At 51.3% G+C, this 26620-nt stretch overlaps 7 protein-coding genes across 11 annotated transcripts in view; 2 read left to right on the top strand and 5 right to left on the bottom strand.

The window, feature by feature from the left end:
- The window catches only part of LOC125955350 (uncharacterized), a 94801-nt gene extending 87765 nt beyond the window's left edge, over positions 1–7036 (bottom strand). For all 3 annotated transcript variants that reach the window (XM_049686476.1, XM_049686478.1, XM_049686477.1), the window contains exon 1: positions 6963–7036. The gene's annotated coding sequence lies outside the window, so the exon portion shown is untranslated. The remainder of the gene's footprint in view (positions 1–6962) is intronic.
- A 2727-nt stretch (positions 7037–9763) lies between these two features.
- LOC125955620 (uncharacterized) lies at positions 9764–15298 on the bottom strand. Its single transcript, XM_049686760.1, has 7 exons — positions 14682–15298; positions 13712–14576; positions 13166–13634; positions 12681–13092; positions 11900–12028; positions 11300–11806; positions 9764–11221 (listed from the first exon to the last, which is right to left on the bottom strand). The coding sequence occupies exons 1-7, from the start codon at positions 14772–14774 to the stop codon at positions 9998–10000; spliced, it is 3699 nt and encodes a 1232-aa protein (XP_049542717.1). The 5' UTR covers positions 14775–15298; the 3' UTR covers positions 9764–9997.
- A 1030-nt stretch (positions 15299–16328) lies between these two features.
- On the top strand, positions 16329–18353 carry LOC125956362 (juvenile hormone esterase-like). The gene is made up of 4 exons (XM_049688150.1): positions 16329–17027; positions 17100–17720; positions 17794–17916; positions 17988–18353. The coding sequence occupies exons 1-4, from the start codon at positions 16396–16398 to the stop codon at positions 18292–18294; spliced, it is 1683 nt and encodes a 560-aa protein (XP_049544107.1). The 5' UTR covers positions 16329–16395; the 3' UTR covers positions 18295–18353.
- On the bottom strand, positions 18305–20861 carry LOC125956361 (juvenile hormone esterase-like). 3 transcript variants are annotated; one of them, XM_049688147.1, is made up of 4 exons: positions 20634–20861; positions 19867–20243; positions 18766–19752; positions 18305–18684 (listed from the first exon to the last, which is right to left on the bottom strand). In XM_049688147.1, exons 1-4 carry the CDS (start codon positions 20697–20699, stop codon positions 18375–18377), a joined length of 1740 nt encoding a protein of 579 aa, XP_049544104.1. In that variant the 5' UTR covers positions 20700–20861; the 3' UTR covers positions 18305–18374. The 3 variants fall into 3 exon arrangements, with proteins under 3 accessions (XP_049544104.1, XP_049544106.1, XP_049544105.1); XM_049688149.1 differs by having other exon boundaries at positions 20719–20861; XM_049688148.1 differs by lacking the exon at positions 20634–20861 and adding an exon at positions 20330–20563.
- A 2040-nt stretch (positions 20862–22901) lies between these two features.
- LOC125956364 (uncharacterized) lies at positions 22902–23396 on the top strand. The gene has a single exon (XM_049688152.1). It carries the CDS (start codon positions 22903–22905, stop codon positions 23203–23205), a length of 303 nt encoding a protein of 100 aa, XP_049544109.1. The 5' UTR covers position 22902; the 3' UTR covers positions 23206–23396.
- Positions 23397–23483: 87 nt separating this feature from the next.
- On the bottom strand, positions 23484–24923 carry LOC125956363 (ester hydrolase C11orf54 homolog). Its single transcript, XM_049688151.1, has 2 exons — positions 24554–24923; positions 23484–24477 (listed from the first exon to the last, which is right to left on the bottom strand). Exons 1-2 carry the CDS (start codon positions 24636–24638, stop codon positions 23576–23578), a joined length of 987 nt encoding a protein of 328 aa, XP_049544108.1. The 5' UTR covers positions 24639–24923; the 3' UTR covers positions 23484–23575.
- Positions 24924–25445: 522 nt separating this feature from the next.
- LOC125956360 (uncharacterized) overlaps positions 25446–26620 on the bottom strand; it is a 4322-nt gene continuing 3147 nt past the window's right edge. Inside the window, exon 5 of the mRNA XM_049688146.1 lies at positions 25446–26620. This exon is cut by the window's right edge and continues 205 nt beyond it. The gene's annotated coding sequence lies outside the window, so the exon portion shown is untranslated.

Raw genomic sequence — 26620 nt, 5'->3', positions numbered from 1 at the left:
CGAACGCTGCGTACGCCCGGTCTCGCTCTCGCGGCGATGACAGTGGAGGAAAACTTTCCACTCAATTAGCCGAACCAATAAAACTTATCATCGTCATCATCGCGATGATACACTCACACATCTTTCATTGCTGACGACGTCGCAATGTGCGGTGGTGAGTCCGGTTTTTGGTCCTTATAATCGACAATAAGGAAAACTTTTCTTTTTCCAAGCAATTTTCTTTCGTTTCCTTTTTTCTTCCCCACCTCCAAGTTCCGATCTAGATTCAGAGGCGCAATAAAGTTGTTTCGTCTATTCAGGGGCCTTCCCCCTCGGCTGCTTCTTCCATAACTTCATTTGCCACGGCCACGTTTTACCATCGCATCGCAGTTCGTGGTATTACCAGGCAGCGGCAGCAATTCAGCCGCTGGGATGCATTGCAACAGGAAACCGACGACGAACCGATGGTTCAGTTTTAGCGGACGAATAACGTTTCTCGCAACAAAATCCCGGCATCACAGCAAGAAACTGTAGCAGCAGCAGCAGCAGCAGCGATGGTGCCATCTGTGTTTGCCTTCCCGGGTTCACCCTTTCGAGCGGCCATCAGGCTGACGGCTGAATGTTGATGGCGGTGATAGCCCCGCTGCTCTCGTCTCGCGCCATCGTACGGTGGATAATGTGGGAACCTTTTTCCGTCACGACGCCGGGGATGATGGAACTAAACTGGATAAACGAGTGCAAAGCTACTGCTGCTGCTCCAGCAAACTGCATTTGTGAGAAGGGGAAAAAAAGACGGAGTCGACGTCGACGACGACAACGACGACGACGCCAGTGTGTCACAACATTGCATGCTCGGCAGCTTGGCAACTCAAGCACCGGAGCCACTTACTTAGAGTGAAACGAATTGCCCTCCGTAACATCCTGCATGGTCCTGTATCGATGCGAGATTGCATCGATGCGATCGTGCACTCCGTACCATCACCGTGATGTTGATGATGATGTTGATGATGATGCACATTTAGCATTCACATTGGCGCACAGACCGGAACGGCGCCACGGCACAAATCCAATCCACCAATGATCGGATCGTCCGATTTGTTGTGGCTCGTGGGCCGCCGCCGCGCGATTGGCATCCCGATATCGAATGAGTAAATACACTGCTGCTTGTTTTCTGCTGTGCCCCTCCCCACCATGTGATCCCCCCACTTTTTGCTACATTGAGTATAATCCGGGCACTGAGCATGGCCCGGCTCTGAATGTGGGTTAAATGCAAAAAGATTATTCCATCGATGGTATGAGCGCTTGATGGTGGATTGCATAATCTTCCGGAATTCCTCCGGAGGGGGGATTGCTAATCTGTTTTATTTTATTTTTATAAAGATTCAACCGACAGAAATATTACAGCTCATGTCTGGATAGGTGCATCCCATAAATTTAAAGTGCATTAGTATAAATTTTTATGCCTTAGAATGTTCGAGCACGAAGCTGCGATGGACATTCTCAAAAAGACGAAAAATATGCCTTCAGGATGTATGCCATAGTTGTATTCTTCATTATATTTTGATCAAACTTCGTCGAGAGAAGTCTCTCAAAAGTTATACTCTAAATAAGACATTTTTTATTAGTAAATAATGTCGCCACAATGTTCATCACAAAATTTCCACAAAACCGACTCCGTTCCTGGCGCCGTATTAACGATAGCCACCATAACACAGGACACAAACAAATGTCGCGGTGTTAAGCTCCGCTTCAACGATAACAAGAAGAATACAATTTCAATTAATCAACACGAATTGATTGTTGCTGCGGCCTGCGGTGCCTGCAATGAGCCAACAACAATCAACAAACCGAGGTGCAGCATGTTTGCTTTTTAATGTCGCTCATCATGTCAGCTTTTATGATTTTAACGATTCACCAGCACCCTGTCATCAACCAGGCTCCCCGTCGATGCGAAAGGTAAATAGTGAACATGATTGCGCTTCGAGGGGCAAATCACAAAAGGGACGCACGCGAGGGCGATTTATTTTCGGCCAACGTGCACCAACACCCGTTCGGTCACGGATTCGCATTCTGAAAAGCGCATCACGGGGGGAGGGGCACCCTTACCGGTCAGCACGTTTTGCTCGATTGCCTTCCTGACGAGGCACGCACCAGAACGCACCAACGCACCAGAACGCACCACCGTGACCGCCGTGACCGAAATGTGCGAAAATACATTTTTATTGCCTTCATAAAATCAATCTCCCCCTCCCCTTCGCCCTTTCCACCGCCCTCCTTTTTGTCGTTCCTCGTTTGAAATGATGCGACGCAATGGACGTCGAACGTTCCTGTCGAACGCGCTCCCGATGGATTATCCCGTAGTATTCGAATCATTATAGCATTACGCACACCGGTCTCTCTGGCCAACCTGGGGGTACCTGGAGTGCCAGTGACCAGTGCAGCATCACTACCCACCGAGCGCTTCCATTGTAAAGCATGGTGGTGTGTTCCGGTTCCGTTGTTGCGTTGTTGCTTCAAATGCCCGAAAGGCGGAAACAACCGTTCTGGACACCATTTTCTATTGGTATTATTTTGAATTATGAGCACAGCGGCACGTGATTCGCTTCTTCGTCTTCTTCTTTTGCTTCTTTTTTTCGCTTCGCCTCAGGCCTTCAACCCCGGGAGGTGAAAGTGAAACATAAAAAGCCAAACAGCAGCAGCAGCAGCAGCACCGCTTGCTACCGGAGGCAAATCCATAAAAACCAACTGCCGGGCCACACCGGCTGCTTGGCAACCGACCAGCCGAGAGCCGCCAAAAAGCAAAAAGATTACTTTCACTCTCGACCACCACCACCACCACCACCACCACCCATCTGCCGTTGTTTCAGGCCACGCTTTTGTTGTTGCTCACGGCCATTATGATGTACCGGGGCCGGGCGGTGGCGGATACCAAAAAGTGACCACCTGCCTGACCCAGTGATGGTGTGCGATGCACCATAGCACGGTGGGGGTGGGGAACTGAGGGCTGACGGCTGGCGCGCGAGCGCACAACATGCGAAAGATTACGAGTTTATTGTGTTTGAAATGGAATCCAATTCGGTTTACGAGTTTATGAGCACCGCGTTGGCAGAACGTTGGCTTGAGTTGAATGCAAAAGTTGCTGGCCGCCACGCCAGCACCAGAAAACGGGGTCAGTGGCCCGCGTAGCTGAGATGGCGTAGCGGAGATGCTGGTGTTTGCACAACGGATTTGTCAGCCCGGGTCAGCCAGCTAGCCGCCGAACCGAGCTTATAACCATTTCCGCGCAGGAAATGACTGTGCGGCCACCGTTTAACGGGATTCATCGCGCGGCGCGGCCATTCGCGCTTTAAGAAAGAAGAGCGATAAGCCCCCGCTTTGGAGTACTCCCGGATGGATGGGCTAATGGATAAAGTTTCACCAGAAGCAGCTCCTTTACGGTGGCCGAAAATGGGGGAACGAAATGGATGAATGGATTGTTGTGTCCTCTGCACTGTTTTGTAATAAAATGATCAAAACGTATATCTTTAAAAACTGCGGACACGAGCTACAACATTAACGGAGATATAATTCTGTCCATCTCTGACTCAAATCTCACTCCCGGATCGAACGAACGTTGTGCAAGCAGCATTCCAACCATTATAATGCTGTTTCCAATTTGCGCGATCGGTAACCGAAACGGTACCGAGATTCGCCGTAAAAACCAGCTTGCCAGCTCATAACTCATCCACCACCAACGCGCACACCAGCATACACCACGTATCGCCCCGCGTCAAAGGTCGGACAAATTTCCAAGGAATGTTTGGAATCGGAATCGCGAGCGAGCGAGCGCGCGCACATGCCAGGCATAATGAAAGCGTTTCGAGTAAGTGGACCGCGTGGCCGAAGTTATTAAACAATTGATCTGCGAGGCAACCGTACTTTGCCCTGCATTCCAATTCCAATTCCTGCATCGCTGCGGATGCTTTGTGCTCTCGAGGACCGACCCCGGACTGACTCCCACTGTTGTGGGGAGGGTTTAAAATACTTTATATTTTCTCCCATCCCCCGCGGCGCCACTCCCCGGTCACCTCTGCAACCAGTTCAAGTGTCGCAATAATAGCCCGCAATCTAGATTTTATGGCTCATTGACCGCGTGTGGTGCAGCCCGACGAGTCTCGCCAGGGACGGGGGGCTAGAGTAATATCTTAATGATGTTGACTGCATCCAGCCAGCGTCTCGGTAAAAACCCTCCAACACCGCCACCACCCGTAGCAGCACTCGGGGAGTGCGTCGGTTATTAATAGATGTGCGTGTCTTGTGGATGACTTCGACGCCGACTTCGACGCTCATCACGCTCAAGACAGGCAGGCCGGTAGGCAGAGGAGAGTGGGATGGAAATAATCTTTTAGGTCGACCACCGGCACAACCATCCGCTGTCCGGATGGGATGGGAGCGCAAAACCGATCTCACGTTACACGCAACGGCCCCTCTCCCAGGCCATGGGAAGGATAAAAGCCCCCTGCCCTCGACTGCCCGAGCTCACCGGGAATGGGAAATCCCGCTAAAGTAAATATCCCGAGATTACCTTTCGTTCCTTTGAGCCAGCGAGTGGCAGCAGCAACGTGGAGGAGGAGCAGGATGAAATTGAATAGCAGCAGCAGGAACAGCATCAGTTGAAGCACCGGCCACAGTCACAGAGACGACGCACGACGACGACGTACGGTTAGCATACGTGCACCACGGTTGCTTTGATGGAGCGGAGCAATCAGAAACGATTCATTCGACAGGACATGCCTTCGGGACACACACACACACACACGTTCTCTTTTTCTTTCTCTCTTTCGCTTTCTCTCTCTGATCTGATCTGATGGCACTGGTTCGAAGGAATTTGTCCGCCCTGTCCGGTGTCAAGGCATTCCAACAATCTCACGCTCACGATGACACAATTTTCAGGATTTTTCTTTCGTTTGGAAAAAGGGAATGCACCTGGCACAGGGAATGCCTCTCGATGGCATTCTCTGTTTGATCAAGACGACTTTGTGCGCACAACCGAGCCTGCTAAGATGCTTCTTCAATAGTTTCTGCGGCGGTAATCACAGCAACCCCCAACGAGCAAATAATCCCCTCGCAAAGCGGATCATAACCTCCCGGGGCCGCGGGCTGAGAGGCTCGCTGGGCAGAAGGGAGGGAGGATTATCATCGAGCGTCCTCCTTCGTTTCCGTCCCACTTGCTCCACTTCGCGTGCCAATGGGTATTAAAGTTTTGTGCGAAAGTGCTCCCTATCTTCAGCCACGTTTACACTGTCTGAGTGTGAATCGCGCGAGATGCGAGATAGTGCGAAGCAGACACTGAACTCCCTTTCAGCATGAAAAGCATCCAGCAGCACCTACAGCAGCAGCAGCAGCAGCGACAGTACTTTCCATAAACAGTCCCTGTCCGCCTCGGGTGCCACATAATTCATATTGTTTGTGGCAACCTCCCTCCCTAGTTAGGGGTTGACTTTAATTAATTAGAACTACTTACACTTTATTAGTTACAATGTCACGACGATGCTGACGCTCGCCGAAGGCTTCGCAAACCGTGCAAACGGAGCCCACCCCATTAGTGGCCAAACTTCAAGAATCAACCCCCCCGGGGGGGAAGGTGGATCACCTCTCCTCTCGTGACTACCGAGTAGACCTTCCAATAGATAAAAACCCCCTGTTAAAAGGAAGCTCCTGTAAACAGCACTTTATGGTCGTCCATCAGGGGATGGACCCACGTCGCCGACCGACGCCCCGGCCGCCTCCGGAGGATTGGCTTGAAAAGGATATAAATTCTTTTGCCAACTCGTCAAGCTGTCTGCCCAGGGGGGCGGGGAGAAGGGGCCTGTGCCACACGTGAACCACACGGGAGTCGGCCATCAATTGTTGAACGGTCGCAGAACGGTTTAATTAAAAACTTGGGTCTCATCTTCCGGGGGTTGGATCCGGATCCGGATCGGGATACCTGATTTATTATTACGCTCCGTTCCTGGTCCGTGGTCAGCTGCTCTTTCTGTCGTTCTGTCGGGAGGTTCGAGTGCACCATCTCGCACCCGTCACATACCGTAGAAATCCCTCCCCCAATGAAGGTAGTTTGATGAGCTTCCTGGTTCTTTGTTACCCTTCGCTCTATCTGTTTTAGTTTTTCCTCCCTTATTTCCTCTCTCTGTTTTTTTCTGTTTCTTTCTCTGTCTATTTTCATTGACCTATCTGTGGCAAATCGATAGGGCTTATCGTTCGAGTACGGCCAAGGGGAATTGAAAAATATTGACCACCCCCTCCCTTCACCCTTCACCCTCGCATTCACTTCTTACTTCGGTGGAAAATAATGGGGGTTGCCGTGAGTTTCCGTGAAACTAGCAATGAATAACAAAATAAGGAGGAAAGAAACACACACACACACACCCTCTCTCTATCTCTCTCGGGCGCGCTTCACGATCACTTCCGCTTCTCAAGTGCTGTCTGCATACGGACGAACGGTGCTGACCGCGGCGCTGCATAGCGCCTTTTCCACCCCCGTAATTAATTGACCTCCTAAAGGGTAGTACTTCATCCCCCTCACTAGGGGGTAGTGGTTAGGGAGAAATTGAACTGGACAGTAATGAGAAACGTTCTCAGGAGTGACTATGGGAACATGCTGCTCGTTTGCACTTTCCTTTTTTTTTTGTCAGTTTCAATCGCACCAATCAACCGGTGTGCCGAGTCAGTAGAGAGGGAAATAGAGAGAGAGAGAGGGCGAGAATAGCCTTCGCAAGGGACAGGGGGAAGAGGGCTCCTCTTTCACTTGTGCTCCGATTGTTTAATGAATAGCCATCGCGCTGAGCGTCATACGCCAAGTGCACTATAATGCAGCGGCATCGAAATGAAACCACTTGCTTGCTGCCGTCCACCGCTATTGCTACAAGCATGCTTGGCAGCTAACGACGAGCCTCTAGCGTTAGCCCAGCCCGGCACGGCACGGTACGCTCGCACTCACCCACCCACTTCACGGTCACTAGCACGATCAGGCAGACGGTACGCCACTGCCGGCTACACCCCGGCGCTAATCGACCGCGACATCAACCGCGGTGCGCGGTGACCGAAGATCGCAACAACGCAGCACGGCACAGTACACCAGCAAACGGACGCAGCGTGCCAAGACACGCTGACACACACGGTACGGGAAGCGCGACCAAAGCTGAACTGAACTCTGGCCGCTCGATGTCGTGCTGTCGAGGTAACTGCTACTGCTGCTGCTGTTGCTGGTACGGCTTCAGCGGTCAGCCGACCGTGTCTCGGTCGCAAGAGATCGGTAGAAGAGGGAGCATCTAACAGGGTGGCGGAGAGGGAAGCAGGCAGCAACCAAACAACAGCCGAGGCGCGTGAGTAGTGAGTTCGGGTTCGGGTGCGCTCTCACTTACTTCGAAGTAACGCCACTTCGAAGACGCTTCTCAGCTGTTGCGGTCCGCGTCGTGATCGGTGTTGAGAGTGAGAGCGACCGAGCTGAGAGCCATTCTGTGGATTTTTTTTGTTGTAGATTTTCTGTTGCGTTCCTCATAGGATTGCTTCAAATTAAATGTGCTTAATGTAGATGCATTCCGGTTGTTGGATTGATTTCCTGCTTACGAGATGCAGTCTGCGAGTGAGTTGTTTTCAAACTCTCATCCAACAGTGCCATGAAGTGAACCTCATTCCTCATTCCTTTTAGTGAAACCATAAACAGTAATGCCTGCTCAACTCGGGTCCACTGAAACTGTTGTTGAAAAGTAATAATTCCAAATGTTTACTTCGTTTGTCTGCCTTCGATGGAGGCGCCTAGCATCTAGTCATCCCCAAGCCTGCAGCGAGCCTCGGCAGGTAGTGGTTTGCTCGTGAGAGAAAGCGAGCGCACCAGTGGTGGAGACACTCACTCTCACTTGACGCGACGCGATACTCTCTCGCACGCACGCACCACCTGTTTCTCACCGAAACATCATCATCGAATCGGTTCCGTTCCTGGTGTCGTCGCGCTGTGACCGCGAACAGCTGGTCTCTCCGGCCTACACACACACACCAATCGTCCAACTTTTGATTATTCCATCCATTATTCATCATCACAGCGCCCCGTTCGTGTATGAACGCCACGGAACTATGGATCGCGCGGAACCGGTTCTTCACTCATTTTGAACCGGTTCAGTAGTAGTAGCGGTACCGATAAGGAGAGTAACTCGCCGAACTCACCTTCCATACCAGTTATATTAATCCAATCGTGCATTCGGTTCCCGTGGTACTGCCCTCGCCGTCGTTCACCAACTTTGGTCATCCTTTTTTATGCCTCACGCACTATACCGGAACCACCACGTTCTCCCGGGGGGGGGGGGTGGGGGTGTTAGTGCCTCGAGAGGGAGAGTTTTGTAACTCATTTCCGTCCGCCCATCCCGTTCCCGTTCTGCAACACGTTGTTTTAGTGAATTATGCATCAAGTAATCGACCAGAATGTGTTCATTTCCACCACCAGGATTCTTTAACCCGTTCTGGTGCGGATACGTATGCGTCCCTTTCCCCCCGGGGATACTTTCTAATTCTTCCCCCTCCCCCCTCCTTTGGTATAGCTTTTCGCTACCCCCTTATCGGTGGTGTGGTTAAAAGGAATGAAAAAATAGTTAAAGGAAAACGCCACAAACCGAGCGCTCCCCGGGATGAGAGATTAAGAGTGAGGGATGAATGTTTGCCACCAGCGTTGATTAACACCTGCATCCCCACCCCGCTAATCCCTTTACACCGGAAGCGGAACTTGCTTGCTGCTTCACTGGACCGGTAATCAGATTTAGAGGTGGAAACCGCACCGCACTCTAATGAGCTACACCACAGAAGCATTACGGCTCGAGCACTCCCTCGGTCCCGGGATGGGAGCGATGGGAATTGAAGCATCTCATCGATTCCACCACCACCATCATCATCATCATCACCCCTCGCTGTCGTCGTCCTCATTACAAAACGAATATTTTTCGTTCCATCTAATTGGATGCAGCAGCGTTGTGTTTCGTCGAATCGTCCAGCCCCGGTTCATGGCCTCTGTTTGTTCGGTAAATGCTGCTCAATATTGCAAATGCCGGATCCCGGATGCCGCGGATGATCGTGCTTCCGTTCAGCGCAACCGGGAACGAACGTGTATCGACTTCCACTTCGTCCACGCCAGACGAAGAAACGAACGTTCCGGTTCCGGTAATTTGCGAATGAAAATTCATAATGGATGGAGCCCGCCATTCGGCACGATGGATACCGGTCGGGCCAATCCGGCAATCTCTGGCAGTAAATCGTAATCTTGATTTATCTGGCGTTTCGCGTGTTTTGTGTTTTGAGTTCACAAAATTACATTCCGAGGCGAAGGGTGTAATGAAAATTTAACACGCCGCTGCACCCACGGGCAAAACCGTGGCAACCCGGGGTGGAAACCGGCAAGTTTATTCCTGTACAGGAGCTGCAAGAAGCTGCACGAGCTTTCAGCAAGCGATTTCGCTCCTTCTTGCAGTCGCTGTACTGTCAGACATCACCATCACCACCACTCGAGCCGCTTGCTGCCTTTGACATCTTAATTATTCATCAACCAGGGCCAGGGCCGGGATGGTACAGGACTTGTTTGATCCTCGCATCATCACAGCTCAACGGCCAGCTGGTTACGGGTCGCAGCGAGCAGTGGCCGTCTTCTAATGGAAAATCATGAAAGTATGATCTAATATTCTCTGCCCCGATTCAGTTGCCCTCGTGCGTCCACCCGTTCGCTTTGTTCTCGAATCAAGTGGCAACATGTCGTTTAAGGAGTCTTCAAAAAAATATCTTTATTTAGATGCTTAAAGCTATACGTTGCTAACACTTAGCAGCCTGGGGAAGAACACTTCTAATGTTAGTCTAATAGTAAGAAGCATAAGTTATTACACGGAACGCTCACTAAAAACCAGCAAAAACATGGAAGACGCACGACTTCTAGATGTCTAATGAGCATCACCAGTAGTCAGAATGTTTCGATGGAATACCATTAACGGTTGGTCCATCAGCATCAAGAGCCTGCTTTAGTATCTTCCCTTTGCTCCTGTTGCGCCACTGGTGCCTTCGGTATGGGAAACTGATCAATGGCCCCATTACAGCGTCGCAACAACTCGAGATACTTTCCCATGCGGCCCAGCTCGGGCATCGTGTCCATCTTCAGCCCGCCGTTACCGATCGACAGAAGCGTATAGTTCGTGTTTCCCTCCCCATCCGTTATCGCCTCCATCGGCTTCCACCGTACCGTAAGCCGTTCATCGTGCGACGGCGTTGGATCCGAGTACTTGGCAAAGTTCGTCCACATCTGCACCATCGTACGACGCATCTGATAGGCCGGATCCCCGGCAGCCACCTCCGTGCGTAGCAAGGCCGAGCTAAACAGATAGTAAACCTCGTCGATGTGGCAAGCGCCCGCCAAATCGCGAAACTTGAGCAAATCCTTACTCTTGTTGAGGGAACCATCGTATGCGAAGCGGTACGCGTACATCGGTACCTTCGTCTGGTGCTGATGCCACAGTTGACAGAGCACATAGAATCCGACCAGAAACCGATCCGTTAGCAGGTCCACCACCGGGCTAATGTTACCCCGGGCAATGGGTTCCCCGCCGAGGTAATGGCGCTTCAGCTCCTCCCCAAGGGCCCGTGCCTCCGGGCTAAAGTAATCCACATCGAACGAAGCGCAGATCAGCTTCTCCGGTCGCTCATTGTACACCGCCAGATGCTTCATCATATCGATCAGCTCCAGCATACCGTCCCGATCATTATACCCGCACAGTACCGGCATCGTGAAGTGATCGCGCTCCCGCAGATACTCCACCGGTGTCCGCCGCAGCACGGCATCCACCGATTCCGGTCGCTCGATGACGGTGGTAAACGGAAAGTGAAAGATCGATTCGTACTCTCGTTGTCGGGGCGATAGCACGAGGAATTGAGCTTCGCACAACCGCCTGGCCGGTACGTCGCGCAGTGTTTTGAGCACTGCCTCATCCGACGTTCCTTCGTACCCGAAAATACGTGCCAGCGAACGGGCCCGTTCCTCCGGTTCCGTCTGGTACACCAAATCCGCAAACACGGTTCCACTCTGGGCGATCGCTTTGTGGAACAGCCGACGGGACTGGTCGGAAAAACAATGCATCACGACGTTGGTCCCACCGGAGCTAGCCCCGGCAAGGGTTACATTTTCCCGGTCACCTCCAAACACTCGGATGTTCTGCTGTACCCACTGCAAGGCCATTCGCTGCAAGTAGTAACCAAATCGCAGGTGAAGAGTCGTCTCTTTGTGGTCATCTTTTCCGTAGCGTTGCAGCGACCTTACCTGATCCTTCAGCCCTGCATTCCCCTCGATACCGGCCTGCGGAAGGCAGAGGAATCCGAGCACTCCAAGCCGATAGTTGACCGTAACGACGATGACGCCCTCCTGCACGAGATAGTCCGGTAGGTAGAGGCCGCTGTCAGCGTTTCCTCCCGTCATACCTCCACCATGGAAGAATACAATCACGGGAAGAAGGATGGGTTCCGCTGCCGGATCCACATCTTTCCCGATCCGTGGAGTATAGACATTCAAAAACAGGCCATCCTCCGATCCGGTAATCTCACGTGTAATCACATCACGCCCGAGACAGGCACTTCGCTCACTGCTACAATCCAGGTAGGTGACGGAGTACTTCTCGATCGGTACGGGAGAGGCAAAGCGCAACGGACCGATCGGTGGCTGAGCGTATGGTACACCCTTGAAGCAATAGTACGGCTGGCCATTCGGTAGACGATCCTTGGTGCCATAGATGAACCCTTGGGCTACCTTCACCATCACCCGGGAGGCGGCCTGTAACACCGAAAGGAGTGTGTGTGTGTGTATGCGTAATGTATGCTGCCGAACCACCACCAGCAGTGCTCGTAGTAGTAGGCGATGACTCACACAGCCCTGCTGAGCGGCCAGCTGGATCGCTGGATCAATGTGACGTACGCGGCGCATCACCATCTTGTCGTTTTGTGCTGGTATACTGTTTGACCACTGGTCAATCTGCTGCTGCTGCTGACCCACCGACTGACTCACTCACTGACCGGCTGCATCGTGATGCATTTGTTTTTAACCGAAAACCCCCGCAATCCGTTCGCTCATTTCTCATTCAACTGCGTCTGGGCATTTGCATTCGAATTAATCAATGCGGTCTTCTGCGGCCCTCGGAACACCACGGTTACGGTTAAACCCCTCCCCGATTAAATGGCGACAGACAGACGATTGCGAAAGAAACGGTTTATTGCACCAGTGGCGACGCTTGCATCGAACCGTGATTTGCAACAATTTGCTCCCCACTGATAGCGGTCTTTTGGGCAACATGTCACACGAGCAACCCTCCGATGGCGCAAGCGATAAAGTAAACGCAAAGGACGCGTGTTAATGAGCCCGTTGGTCGCTCGATAAGACAATGTACAGACAGGTATAGGTCGAAGTGAAGACGCAAGATAAGCGGCGCGGCGACGGGGTTCGTAATGACCGTGACCGCTCGCCGCCCGTTCACTTGGGGTCGTTATCTTTCGCCTTCATGTGTGCGTGCGTGTGTGTGTGTATTCGGTTCTATGCTACGGTGTGGAATCACTCTCGGGAAAAGGGGGTGAATGGGAAATTAGGGAGTGGTCTCGGCCCTTTTTATCGCTCAACTAAACCTGAAAGGAGACCTCCAGGAGACGACTTAGGCCAACAGTGTTGGATTGTAGCGCTCGTACAGCGACTTCCAGAACTGGATCCGCTCGGCGAACGGATTCTCGACCATCGTGACAGCGTCGTTGCTGAAGTCGAGGGCGGGCAACCGGAAGGGTTCCTCGGTCGTCGGTGCTACCGGTCCCCACTGGAATCCGAGTGTTGCAACCTGATCGTCCGGTGTCGGATTACCGAACTTGGCAAAGTTCGTCCAGAGGCGGCTTACGAGATCCCGTGCCTGGCCTGGGGCCGAGTCCCGCTCTACCTGGACCTTAAAATCGGATCCGTTGAACAGATAGGCCAGCTCGTCGCCATGCGCTGCACCGGGCACTCCGTCGGGGACGCTGAAATGGGCGCGCGTCTGGTTCAACTCAGTCTCGTAACCGAAACGATAGAAGTACTGGGGTGCTCTGAAAATGGGGCAAACCATTCAGCGATTAGCCTTCTTCCGACGCTCGGCAGCACGTCCACCGGGCCACTTACTCCGGTTGGTAGCGTGACTGTAGCACGGTGGCACAATAAACCGGAAAGTTGAACGCTACGTCACCCACCAGCTCCAGCAGCTTCGGATAGTTCGTCTCATCGATCGGTTGATCCTGGAAGTAGAACTGACGCACCTCCTCGGCCACACCGGTGGACTGATCGTGCGGGATTGCCAGATCCAGTGGCAGTACCTTCGTCAAGTTACCCGCAAGCTCGGTCAGCTTCGGCAACATCGTACCGTAGAACACCAGACCCTCGGCGCTGGTGACGCCGCTTATCAGCGGAATGGTGATGGTATTAGCCTGCTTCAGCAACTCTTCGCCACGCTGCGGTATAATGGGATCCTCCGAGGCGGCATCCTCGATCGATGGGATGAACGGAGACAACAGGTAGGTGGTAACATCCGTCTCATCGAATGCACGCGACGCATTCATCACCAAGTCTTCCGCCGAAGCGTTTTGCAGCGTCTCTGTAGGGGAGTGTTTAGTAGAGTGTGTGAGTCACAGATACCAGATAACACTAGCAATCGGGTCCCTGCTAGCTTACCCAAGACTCCGGCATCATCCTCTCCGGTGTAACCGAGCAGAGCGGCCAATCGACGCGCCTTCTGCTCCGGCTGATACTGCATACCCCACGGACAGAACACCGAGCCAGACTGGCAGATGGCCTTGTGGAAGAACTGTCGTGATTTCGGCGACAGATAGTGCCAGCCAACGGAACCACTGCCGGCGCTCTCTCCCATCAGTGTCACGTTCTCTGGATCACCTCCGAACCGAGCAATATTATCGTGAACCCACTTCAACGCCAGCTGCTGGTCCTTCAGGCCCTGGTTTCCATACACACCAGCTGCCGGAAGCGCCATAAACCCGAGAGGACCCAGCCTATAGTTGACCGTAACCAGAATGACGTCATGCTGAAGTAGTACCTCCGGTCCGTAAAAATCAGTATTACCACTACCAGTATAGTAGCCTCCGCCGTGTATGAATAGCATCGTCGGTTTAAGTGGAACTCCCACATTACCGGGTGCGTTCGTCGTGTAGACATTCAGATAGAGACAATCCTCGGTTCCCGGAGGACTCGCCGGTAGATAGAAACTGGCGAGGCATATGCTTCTCTCCACTCCACACTGCAACGGTTCTTCGGCGAACTTTTCCAACGGAACCGGTGGCTTAAACCGTAGCTCACCGACGGGCGGATGGGCGTAGGGAATGCCTTGGTACGAGTAGTACTCCGTACCATTCGGCAGAACCCTCCTACGGCCGACAATCTTCCCCGGTCCCAGCTCAAGCACCGCGTCATCCGCGGACGTTGGCAACGTTCCTATGTCATCCGCCAACGGTGGCAACGTACCGACGCTGATCGGCGCTCCAGCATCATCCACAATCAACGGAAAATCCGAGCCCGCTGGTGGCTAGCGAGCGAAGACACAGAGAGAGAGAGAAAAAGATCCGATGAAGTTATATAACACGAAAAAGGAATGCATCCCTCCAATCCGGTGCAAAACTACGCCTCTTACCTGATAAGCGGTGGCCGGTGGCAAATGTGTCGTATCCACTACCGGTGGTAGCTTCACAACCGACGGCGGTACGTATATCTTGTGGATGACCATTGTGCTCGGAAGTGCGCGAAAAACTGAACTCTGGGTATCGACGCCTTCACAACTGAACCACGGGGGCCGAGATATCTTAAATTAATGCCTTCTATATCCTATCTCTGTAGCAGCGAGATAAGATTGGTGCAGTGACCTTGCGCAAGCAATACAAGGAGTATGGAAGAAACAAACTGCCTTAGGATGATGTGTTTTCATGTTACGCTTAAAATGGCAAATGGATCGAAAGGAATTAACTGAACAGTTACTAAGAAAAGTGAGTTTGTTTTTTTTATTTGTGATCAAAATGGGGGCCCAAAACACTAAAGCAGACGATGGATAATCTTTGAGATAAACGAGGGAACGCAAGCCAACTAGACCGTCCAATCTGTTCCCCGAAGTATGCCTTACGCGATGTGAATCAGTGTCAAGTTTATGGAACCAAAGATAAGCATTAAAGCAGCTTCCGCTATCTCTTTGCGCACCGCGAATGTAACACAGCAGCAGATATGCTACGCTCGGCAACGGATAGCGTGTGTGTGTCTACCGGAAGTCTACTAATAGGCACGATTATATTTGGTATACAGTTGCCGCCAAAATTCCATTCGAGCATCTAACTCACTCTGTTCCTTCATTGCGATGTTCTTTCCAATACAGAGTACGGATGTAGTGAAACGGAAGGCGTACGGATCTTTCACCGGATTCCAAGGGATTTTACTACCCTCATCCATCGCCGTCGGAAGGCCCGTTTTAGCGAAGTTAGTCCAAATACGACACATACTCTCCCTCAGATGGTATGCCTTCGAATCTACACTGATCGCTCGATCGGTTTTTAAGTACCAAGAGCTAAACAAATAGCACACATCATCGGCATGCGATGCACCGCGGTACTCCTTCGGCACTTTCCGGACGCGTCAGTGCAGTAAATGCATTTTCCATCACTGCATTGCACTGATCATTGGAGTTTGCGACTTCAATCGTTGGCCGAAACGCATAAACCGAATCCAGTGTTCTTTCGTACGGTGTTAGGGCATCTTTCTGATGTTTGGCCAACTGGCCCGGTGGGACTGAGTTAAAAATTTCTGCAAAGAGAGCAAAATAACGCATTAACCAATCTTATGCTGTAAGATCCGATCATCATCCGATTGCTGCTTTTACCAAAGACCTCCGCATCAGTGGCAGCAGGTTTGCATCCGAAAAACGACGCCAATCGTCGTGCCTTGCTTTCCGCATCCAGTGGATTGTGGGGTGGCAGGTCCATTGGAGCGCTACTCTAAATTTCGTTAATTTGCGAACGAAAACGGAGGCGAAAGTAAAATTTCAATCAGCACCAGAATATACTTTCGAGTCCAGACAAACTCCAACGATTGGCCTTCTTTGCCAAATGCACCGGGATGATGACACGCCCGGATCTTCAAATCGAATTCCGTCTCCGCCCATTATCTAATAAAACTCGTTGAAATAATCAGACGAACCGCAGCTTTGCCGACAGCACCGGCGGCTCTAATCACAAGCAAGATAAGCGTCGTGTTTGCGGTTGAGTCGCGAGCATCACTGCTGCTACAGCATCAGCCACTTAAGGGACCATCCGTAGTCGTCTGATGGCCTGCGATCGTCAGTATCAAGTTGCAACTCGTCCACGATGGCTGAAGAACGCAAGGTTACGGTCACGCTACCCGCTGGCACCATTATCGGGCAGAAGCTGGCGCTACCGAATGGCGCCGATTGTTTCGTGTTCAAGGGCATACCGTACGCCAAGCCTCCGGTCGGTGAACTTCGCTTTAAGCCACCGGTTCCGTTGGCATCATTCGCGAGTGATCCTCTGGAGTGTCTGACCGAGGGCCCATGTAGTTACGCCGATGAGTCCCGTTTTCCGATGCCATTCGTCGATCACAAGTCGGAGGATTGTCTCTATCTGAACGTGTTCTCGCCGAACTTGCAACCAGCGAACCAGCTATATCCGGTTATAGTTTGGGTGCACGGCGGGGGGTTCTTTGTAGGATCGGGACATTCAGCTCAGTACGATCCGGAGTATCTAGTGCAGCAGGGTGTGATCGTCGTAACGATCAACTATCGCCTTGGACCGCTAGGGTTTCTTTGCCTCCCTAGTGTCGGCATAACCGGTAACATGGGGCTGAAAGATCAACGGATGAGCTTCCGGTGGGTACGGGAAAACATCGAACGGTTCGGAGGGGATCACAATAATATCACCATCATGGGCGAAAGCGCAGGCGGGGCCTCAGTACATCTGCATTATCTCAGTGAGGGGTCACGGTAAGGATTAAGGCCCGACGAGGCTCTGTTTTCGGGGAATACATGATGAATACCCTTACCCCCTCATTACAGGAAGTACTTCCACAAGGCGATCGCTCAAAGTGGAACGGCATTTAACGAGTGGGTATGGCAGCGAGACCCGGAACTTCGTGCCCGGAACCTGGCACGCCTGCTCGGTGCGACCGAAAGCGACTCAGACGAGGCAATTCTCTCGACGCTGATGGGTGCTTCGGCCGAGAAGATGACCACCCTGCAGTTCCAGGCCATGACCGAGTACGAACAATCGTGGCTTCTTTGCTTTCCCTTCACGCCGGTCATAGAACAGCAATCCGATGCCGGAAGCGAGGATGCCATTCTGACGGAGCATCCGACCGAGGCAGCCAAACGAACCTTCCAGAGGGAGATCCCACTAATGATGGGTACTACACAGGAGGAAGCAATCGGTTTGTGGAGCTTTGTGGTAGAGAAGCTCCCAATGTTCCAGAACGACCCCGGTAGACTGCTACCGGCGACACTGAACGTTCGAGATGATCGGCAAGCCCGCCAACTTGCTACCGATATGACGATGGCTTTCTTCCTCAAGAATCGTCCCATCGCAAGCGACACTATCGCGGATATGATTCCGGTTTTGAGTGACAATTTCAACACGTATGCTATGTTCCTGGCCGCAGAATTGCACGCACGTTATCAAGGGTAAAGGGACTCTGACTCTGCATCTAGTGACTCTACGGAGGTAACATTTAAAATGTGATATTCCCCGTTCCAGTGCACCATTGTACTGCTTCGTGTTCTCGTACGTGGGCGAGCTGAACGTGTTTAGAGATCGTCTTAACATACCCCCGGAGCAAACGGCCGCTTCACACGGAGATGAAGTCTACTATCTGTTCAGGTGAGCCGGCAACATCTTACATCAACTTTCTGTTCTGTTAAGGCCCGTCCTCGTATCACTGTTCTACACAGCTCCTCCCTGATGAACACACAATCCATCGACGAGGCATCGGATGCGGCAAAATTTCGATCGTTTTGCTGTCGTATCTGGACCGACTTCGCACGCACCGGCACTCCGCGTGCAACCGTCGAACAATGGAGTACGGTACCGAGGATGAGCGATTCGGTTACAAGATTCCAGCTACCGGCTCTGGAATTGAAGAGCAGCGCACCGATTGAGAACGTAATGATTGAGGATTGTTTCGCCGAGCGGTTCCAGTTCTGGAACGGCCTGTTCCAACAGTTCAATGGATCGCATCTGCTTCCCAAAGTGGATTAAAAATTCACCCTAATCGTCATTGAATTGTCTTTATTAAAAATACAAAATACCCAAATACCTTTAACAATCCCGTGCAGTCCTCATAGTTTCACTTTAAGGAAAGTTTCGTTCCATTTTCGATAAACACTTCGCCAAAAATCGATCCGATCTTTGGCCGGATTAACAGCCATCTTCAACTCTGCCCCAATGTCTAAATACTTGAGCTGGAACGCATCGGCCGGAGCGCGGGGATCTATTTTATCTACCGGTTCCCAGCGGCACGACAGATTGCCATCGTTGGCTGGCGTTGGATTGCCATATTTGGCAAAGTTTGTCCACAGTCGGCACATCGTACGACGCACACGACCAGCAGGGGTGTCTTGCCCAACATCATAGTTCGCTAATCGCATTCTACGGAAAGGGAGGTAAAAAAACAAGAACAGTTAAAGGTTTCGTCCCTTTTGCATCCGGGCAACGAGCCAGGAGACTTACTTAAACAAATACGAAAGCTCATCCGCGTGACACGCACCCGGAATCTTTAGCTGCAAGAGCCTTTTATACATATTTAATTCATTATCATATGAAAAGTCGTAAAAATACATCGGGGAACGGTGCTGATAGCGGGCGTGCAGCTCCGCGCACGTATTGGCCAGTATTCCGAAATGATAATCCGTCATCAAGTCCGCCAGCTGATTGACCGTTGCCTCACACACACCTTTCGTACCGAAGTAAAACTGTTTGATTTCGTTGCCCAGCTGCTCGCAGGCGGCACTCTCCGGTGCCACATTCACCGACCGTGGTACCATCCGAGCCATATCGTTATCGTAAAGGTCCAACTTTTTCGATGCATCTAGCATCATTATGATGCCTTCGCCATTATTATTTCCGATTATTATTGGAATTTCCGGTAATCGGTTCGGTTGCTGCATGGCAACGATTGGATGGACCGCTACGATCGTATCCGGACCGACGGTTTCCTCTACCACTGGTTTGAAGGGCATCGGTAGTCCGCGACGCTTCTCATCAGCCGACAATGTACTTACCATCAAACCCATCAGCTCAACGTGACTGGCCGCCATCAAGGTGCGGTACACCTGTTCATCCGTTTTCGCCTCAGGATCGATCAGCCGCGCTAGGGTGCGTGTTCGTTCCACGGAATCACGCTGCATTACCCACTCCATCACGGAGACACCACTCTGGCAGATCGCTTTATGGAAGTACGGTTGTGACGCGGAAGAGAGGAGATGCAGATGAACTGAGGCGCCACCGGCGCTTTCACCAAACAACGTTATATTGTTTGCGTCACCATTGAAGCGGCCAATGTTTTCCGATACCCAGCGTAGTGCCAATAACTGATCTTTGAGGCCTGCGTTTCCCTCAATTCCTTGGGTCGGTAGATGCAAAAAGCCCAGCGCGCCAAGGCGATAATTCAAAGTGACTACTATCACACCTTCCTGCAGAAGATACTCCGGTGAGTAGCTGGAAAATAGACGAGATGGTCCATTAGCTACCGCTACTGTCTAAATTTCTAGCTAATTAAATCTAAATATAATTAATTAATTAATTAACTCTAATGAATTAAGCTTTTTTTACCAGTCGGAATTACCGCTACCAAAAAGAAACGCCCCACCATGAATGAACACTAAGACCGGAAGCGGCCCGGGACTCTGCTGGGTGGCCTCCGGAGCCGGTGTGTACACGTTCAGATGCAGACAATCCTCGGAACCTTCCAGTTCCTGCGTGAACATGTTCCGGCTAAAGCACACATCACGCTCGACACTACAGTCCAACACCGGGTACGGGAATCGTTCCAACGGTTGCGGTGCTCGAAAGCGTAGCTCTCCGATGGGCGGTTTGGCGTACGGGATGCCACGGAACGCATGAAACACGCCACCGTCCGGAAGCTCCTCCTTCACCCCACTAACCGTACCCTGCTGTACCTTCACATTGACGCGATCGACGTTTCTCATCTACGATAGGGGAAACAAAAAATGAAAAGCGTATTAGAAGGTTGGTACTGATGCAGGTTGCCACTTCTCCGGAGGCTGATGGTCACCTCTATACCAAACGATGATGGCCGCACAATGACCTGCATCTACTGCAAACAGTAATCTGATGTGTTGTCCCCAAGTGCGTGCGTGCGTGTTGTTGTACGTGTTATCAAAGTAAGTGATAAAGCTACATTTGCCATTTCATGCCACCGAAAGGGGTGGGGGCAGATCTCTTGACTGGTATTCTAGGGCTCACAGAAGGTCCGAAGGTCGGTGTCGGAGATTGATCGTATCGGAAGTGGGGAGGGGGGGGGGGGAGTCTAGGGTCATGAGGTCTAGGGTTTGCCAATCGAAACACCCAATACTTGCCCAAGAGAAACCGGTCGTGGAGAAAAGTCGTGCGTTTCTCAGTCCCAGAGTGCTTAGCTTAAGCATAATACTCAATTAGTCTCACTTTGCTGTTACTGATATTGAGGGCACTTCCGGCAAACCTGTAGCATCACTCGACCTTTCGTCCTTTTATGGTTTTCAGGTTTTGCAACACGTTAAATAGTCCAAAAAGAGGTTTAACAAAATTTAAAAGCGTTTTCCACGAACCAGCCGCAAAACGTAAACAAACAACTGTCAACGTGACTTTTGACGGGCATTTAAAATGACGGTTATTTGAATTTTGAAAAAAAAAATAAAAAACCAAAAACTCGGAGCATGCTTTGGGTTGCACTTGTCGAGCATGGGTTGCAGTGGCCAGCGTGGCCACAAATTCGGTCGAATTCACCCCAAATTCGGCTTGAACTTGTTTTTTACAAATGCAAATATTTCTCGCGTGCAGACGGTGCGATCGTGCATAGATCGCCAGAGCCAGTTGCAACATGCGATCATTGTTGCTCTGCTGTACGGCCGAACCAGGTGGTCGAGGTGCAATATATACTCTACCGCCCGGTCGGCAGCTAATCATAGCTCATAATGTTTTCGAGCCGTTCCGCCATCGTTTGGAATCGCTCCAAGAAGATCATACCGGATCTGGTTCGAAAAGTAAGTGGATCAACTGGAACACATGCAGGTGTTCCGTTTTGCAATCATTCTAACCGGCAATTTTCTGATTCGCATGTGTAGATGAGTGGCAATAGTCGGATTAATGTGGAACTGAAAAGTGGTACGGTTAGTGGGGTAAAGGAGGAGCTTCCGGACGGTGGCGTGTTTCATGCGTTCCGTGGAATACCTTACGCTAAGGCACCAATCGGTGGGAACCGTTTCTTGGCAGCCGAACCACTGGAGCGATTTCCTGTTTCCATTCTGGATTGCAGCGTCGAACGAGACCCCTCGGTAGCGAGGAATCCTTTTAATAAAACATGGCAAGGATCGGAGGATTGTCTGCACCTGAACGTGTATACACCGGCACCAGAGACCCAGCAGAGACCCAGTCCTTTACCCGTGCTTATTTTCATCCATGGAGGTGGCTGGATGTATGGTAGTGGCAACAATGACTGGTAAAAAAAAACCCAAAAAAAATTCTAAACACCCTACAAAACACTATAAAGTAGCGGTAGCTTATGTCCCTTCTCGTCTATTTTCCAGCTACTCACCGGAGTATCTTCTGCAGGAAGGTGTGATAGTAGTCACTTTGAATTATCGCCTTGGCGCGCTGGGCTTTTTGCATCTACCGACCCAAGGAATTGAGGGAAACGCAGGCCTCAAAGATCAGTTATTGGCACTACGCTGGGTATCGGAAAACATTGGCCGCTTCAATGGTGACGCAAACAATATAACGTTGTGTGGCGAAAGCTCAGGAGGGGCAGCGGTTCACCTGCACTTGTTATCGCCTGCGTCTCAACCGTACTTCCATAAAGCGATCTGCCAGAGCGGTCACTCATTGACGGGATTTGGTTTGCCCAATGACACGATCGGTAATAGCCGGCGGCTTGCCCAGCAGATCAACCCCCTAGCGGAGTCGGATGCTGAAATGCTCGATAGTTTAAGGCAGGCTTCGCCAAAAACACTGGCAGAAATCGTTCAGCGTGTCGTGCCGGAGGAAGAGCGAGAGCGTGGACTTCCCATACCCTTTCGTCCGGTTGTGGATGCCGATAGTTCCGATCCGATCGTACCACTCCATGCGGCCGTTGCGATGCGAACAAAAAACCACATAAAGGACATTCCCGTCATGATGGGTTACAATGCACGAGACGGTGCCTCCATTACCGGACACATATTGAAGTACCCGGAGCTATACCGCGCCGGTATGCAACGCGTGATACCACGCACGATCAATATCGATTTACGATCGCCGGCCGCCAGGCAGCTGGCGAACGAGTTGGAGCAGCTCTACTTCGGACCGACTGGTTACTCCCCGAAACGGAAAGCCGAATGTTCAGATCTGCTCACCGATTATACCTACGCCATTTCATCACAGATTACGGCAGAACTGCATGCCCGCTTTCAGCACAGATCACCGCTCTATTTTTATCGCTTCGATTTCGAAGGAACCCTTAATCTATACAAGCAGTATCTTGGCCTTGACGTACCCGGAGCGTTCCATGCGGATGAACTATGCTACCTGTTCCAGTGAGTATAGAACTGGATGCTCCGAGATTTGAGAGCCATCCTTGCTGATCTGATATCTTTTCCTCTCCGTAGCATGAGAATGACACCGAAAACCGTTGCTGCACACTCGGCGGAAGCACGTGTCCGGCGCTACATGTGCCGCTTGTGGACCAACTTTGCCAAATACGGCAATCCAACGCCATCGCACGATGAATCATTACCCTTCCATTGGGACCCGGTACCGATGGTGGATCCCAAAGCATCGAACTATCGCTTACCGTATCTTAAGATAACGGCCGAACCTCAGATGGCGATGGATCCGCACCGGGAACGGATGGCGTTCTGGCGACAGGTTTACCAGACCTTCAATGGCGGCTTCACGAATGCCAACTTTGAACGGTAGAAGAGAATGGCAATTGAATCCTGACCAAGTGTTAAACAATTATCTCGTCTAATAATCCAATTAACACTCGGCACCCTGTTCCGAAACACTAATTTCGGCTGTCAAACAAATCACGACCCTCTGAACCTCACTTACTGTCCACTGGTTCTTCTTATCACCAGCCTGACTCGGACAATTCGTTCTGATGACCGGACCCCTTATCGCCTTCGTGCAAAACTACGTCTTCGCCCTACGATGACCTACATGAAATGCGCTGCTGCTGCTACTCGTTGACCCAGTTCTTATCAATCCGTGTTTATTAATGCATCCTTCTCTTCGGGGCCACCGCGCGCAGATGTATGCTGCTGCATTACCATATTCTTGGCCCCCTCTAGTCCCGTCCGAACTTGTGCGTGATGAGTGGTTTATCGACACGCACGATCCGCTCCCCAACGACAAAGTATCCTTCGTACTCGACCGTATCGGGTGTCGTGTCGATATGATAATGTCCACCGTGACCGTGCGTCGAGAAGGAGTGGAAGTGCTGGAGCCGCAAATCGAGATCGCATTCGTTCGTGACGAGCGTGCCAAGGTTGATGAGTGGTGCCGGCATATCGTAGAAGTTGAGCCACTCGTTCAGCTGCTCCTCGGTGTGGATCGGTGTGGTCGAGAACGGAGACATCACGTGTTGTTTCGCCTTTCCCGCGACCAGCAGAAATACACCACCCAATCCGACCGTCTGCTCGTCACCGTACCGATCCGCCAGGCAGGTGCGGATGCTCGCTATAAAGTCTTTGTTTCCGGTGCGCCGCTTACAGCTGACCTTCAGTACCGGACCAGGCCTACCCTCCGATACGAGCAGGTTCGCCAATAGTGCGCACCGTGTTTCCGTGTTCGGTATCTTACGAATCGACGCCTTGCCAGTTTCCGGTGCCACGATTGCCAGGTGGCTCTCACTGACGATCGTACCTGGTGGGCTGTGACGCACGTTGAATATACCCTCGCAGTTGGAGTCTACGAGCGGGAACGGTCCAGCACCGGCACCGATCGAAATGAAGGACTTGCTGGAGGCAACGGTATCCGGTAGCGCACGTTTCGATACCTCGATCACATCGTACAGCTTGCTACGATCGACGGTCGGTAGAAGATAGGGTGGACCACCAATCTCGACGAGCGTTGCCGAACCGCATAGCCCCCCACCGGCCAGGTGAAAGGGTGCGCGCGTCAAATCCGGACACTCCACTACCTCGACGTCGACCGTCGTGAAGCATGATTTTAAACCATCGGCAAGCACTAGACACAAGTGAGAGGAAGATTAGGTAAGGAGTGGTTAGACCACTTTCACGGTAGCGCAGGAAGACAGACGTACCATCACGTAGCTCCTGCAGCGTTGGCATGTGCAGGGGTTTCTCCTCGAACAGCAAACTCCCGGTATCCAGACTAGTCGCGGCCATTTGTGCTCAACCTGGGCTCGTGTTCACAATCAAGACGATCGTCACCGAATGACTTGTGAATCCGTTGTGTGCAGAAGCACAGGCAGCCAACAACGAGGATCACATCGTCGTCGACGACGAGAGAGCGAGTTCAAGTGCAGCTGTCCCCTCCCAATCGAGCATGTAACTGTGTGCATCCGCGAGCTTACCACACCACGCGAGACTCTGTTTTAACAACGATTCCGATGCGTTTATCATCAACCAACAGCAACCTCATCTACCGTATGGTGGGGCACTCTTATCAACGGAGTAACCGCAAATATTGGATCAGAACTCGGACCCGTTCCGTGGTCTAGATAAACCAAACAAACGACACTTTCCAAGTGGTCCTCATCAGATGTTTTAGGGATTCCAGGACGCAATGCGCAGGTGTGCGGTAGCACCGTTGTGTGCGTGACATCACGCACATGCTTTTCACCCCTTTCTTTATGTTCACCCCGAACCCCGCCGAGTCGTCACGTTGCGAATCGAATCAAAACATGATCGTGCCCTCCCCCCTACCCTTAACGACGATCGCGCGATGACCGGTAAGCATTTTCTAGAGGTCACCGGAGACACTTCCACAGATAATTAACTGTGGAATGTGTGGCGTGGACTGAGGATCAAGGTTTAGGCAGCATCAGCGGTCACTGCAGTTGTTGAGCAAGTATTGAGCGCCTCTCCAATGGCATGGCATGATAAATCGGATTACTTGGTGTGGGATCACCAAGTAATCCGATTTATCGTACCTTCTTATCATGTTGATGACTTCCAAGATAGCATGGGTGGCTTTGTTCGTTTCTATCGCTATCACTTTGCGCTTGCTGACTTGGGAGAATGATTCGGATTGCTTCCTTGCATGTCGCGTATGCTTCGGATCGTAAATGTATGGACGACACGAGATTCCACCTTGTTTCTTGCATTAAATAATTATTGTTTTCTGTAGTACATGAAATACACGCTAATAGTAGTGTAATTGGAATTCGTAAACCGTATTCTGTTGCGTCCCCCAAACCCGATGACACAGCCCACGGCAGGACAATGCAACAAGGGGAAACAATTCTATAAACAGCGGAAAGAAGTAAGTGTTTGAGGATTGAAAGAACGCCTTCTTAGGGGTTACGATGCAAGAATAGCAGACTACCCGCACATCCACCTTCGCTTCCTGTTCCTGTTCCTTTCTCATGTATCTCGCGTACTCCTCACTCGTTGGGCAGTCGGATTTACCAATCTTCACGTTATGCTTTAAAATCCCACTCTCAACACTGGGCAGGGCTCCTTCCGGTTCCACTAGACTAGCAGCGTGCATTTATCGCAGACTCTTCACTACTGTTCTACGCCATTCTCGTTGTCATTGTCTTTCTACCGAGCATCTCGGTGCAAAAAGGAATTCTTGATCCGCCTTTCGGGGTGATAAGGGGCACCTCCTTCGATGCTGCTCAGTTAGGAGCTTTGCGTTTGACTTTATCCTAGGATTAACTAGATCACATAATTCGTTTGTCTTCTGTTACCACGCCATGCACGACAGCGACGACTGTGCTCATCCACCATCTATAGCACTATTACTATTATTATTATTTGTCGATTGTGGCTTCCAGCTGGAGGGTATCCACGCATGCTGCGAGGCCCGTTCAGTAGTGTCGACGCATTGTCCGCGATTCACTTTTAAGAGACCACAAACACTAGCTGCAAACACTACTGCTCCCTGAGCGTAACAGAATGTTTCGTGCCACCGGTCGTCTACCTGTTGTTTTCTACGCCATACCTACGAGAAGCACCGGGCTGGTGTAGATGGAAACGTTTCGTAAACGTAAAATGTTTAAACTAACTTGCTAGCTTGAAGCATCCAGCACACGTTCACGTCAGTGAAGGACAACTAAATGGATAAGGGTATCAGTTCTATCTAACTATCTAGCTGAATGCCTGCTACTGGGAGGCCTAGCAACGACGGCAGCATCAGCAGC

Source organism: Anopheles darlingi, chromosome 3 (genome assembly GCF_943734745.1).
Source record: "Anopheles darlingi chromosome 3, idAnoDarlMG_H_01, whole genome shotgun sequence".
Taxonomy (NCBI): domain Eukaryota; kingdom Metazoa; phylum Arthropoda; class Insecta; order Diptera; family Culicidae; genus Anopheles; species Anopheles darlingi.
Note: the sequence above shows the minus strand (reverse complement) of the source record. Positions and strands in the feature narration are given on the sequence as shown.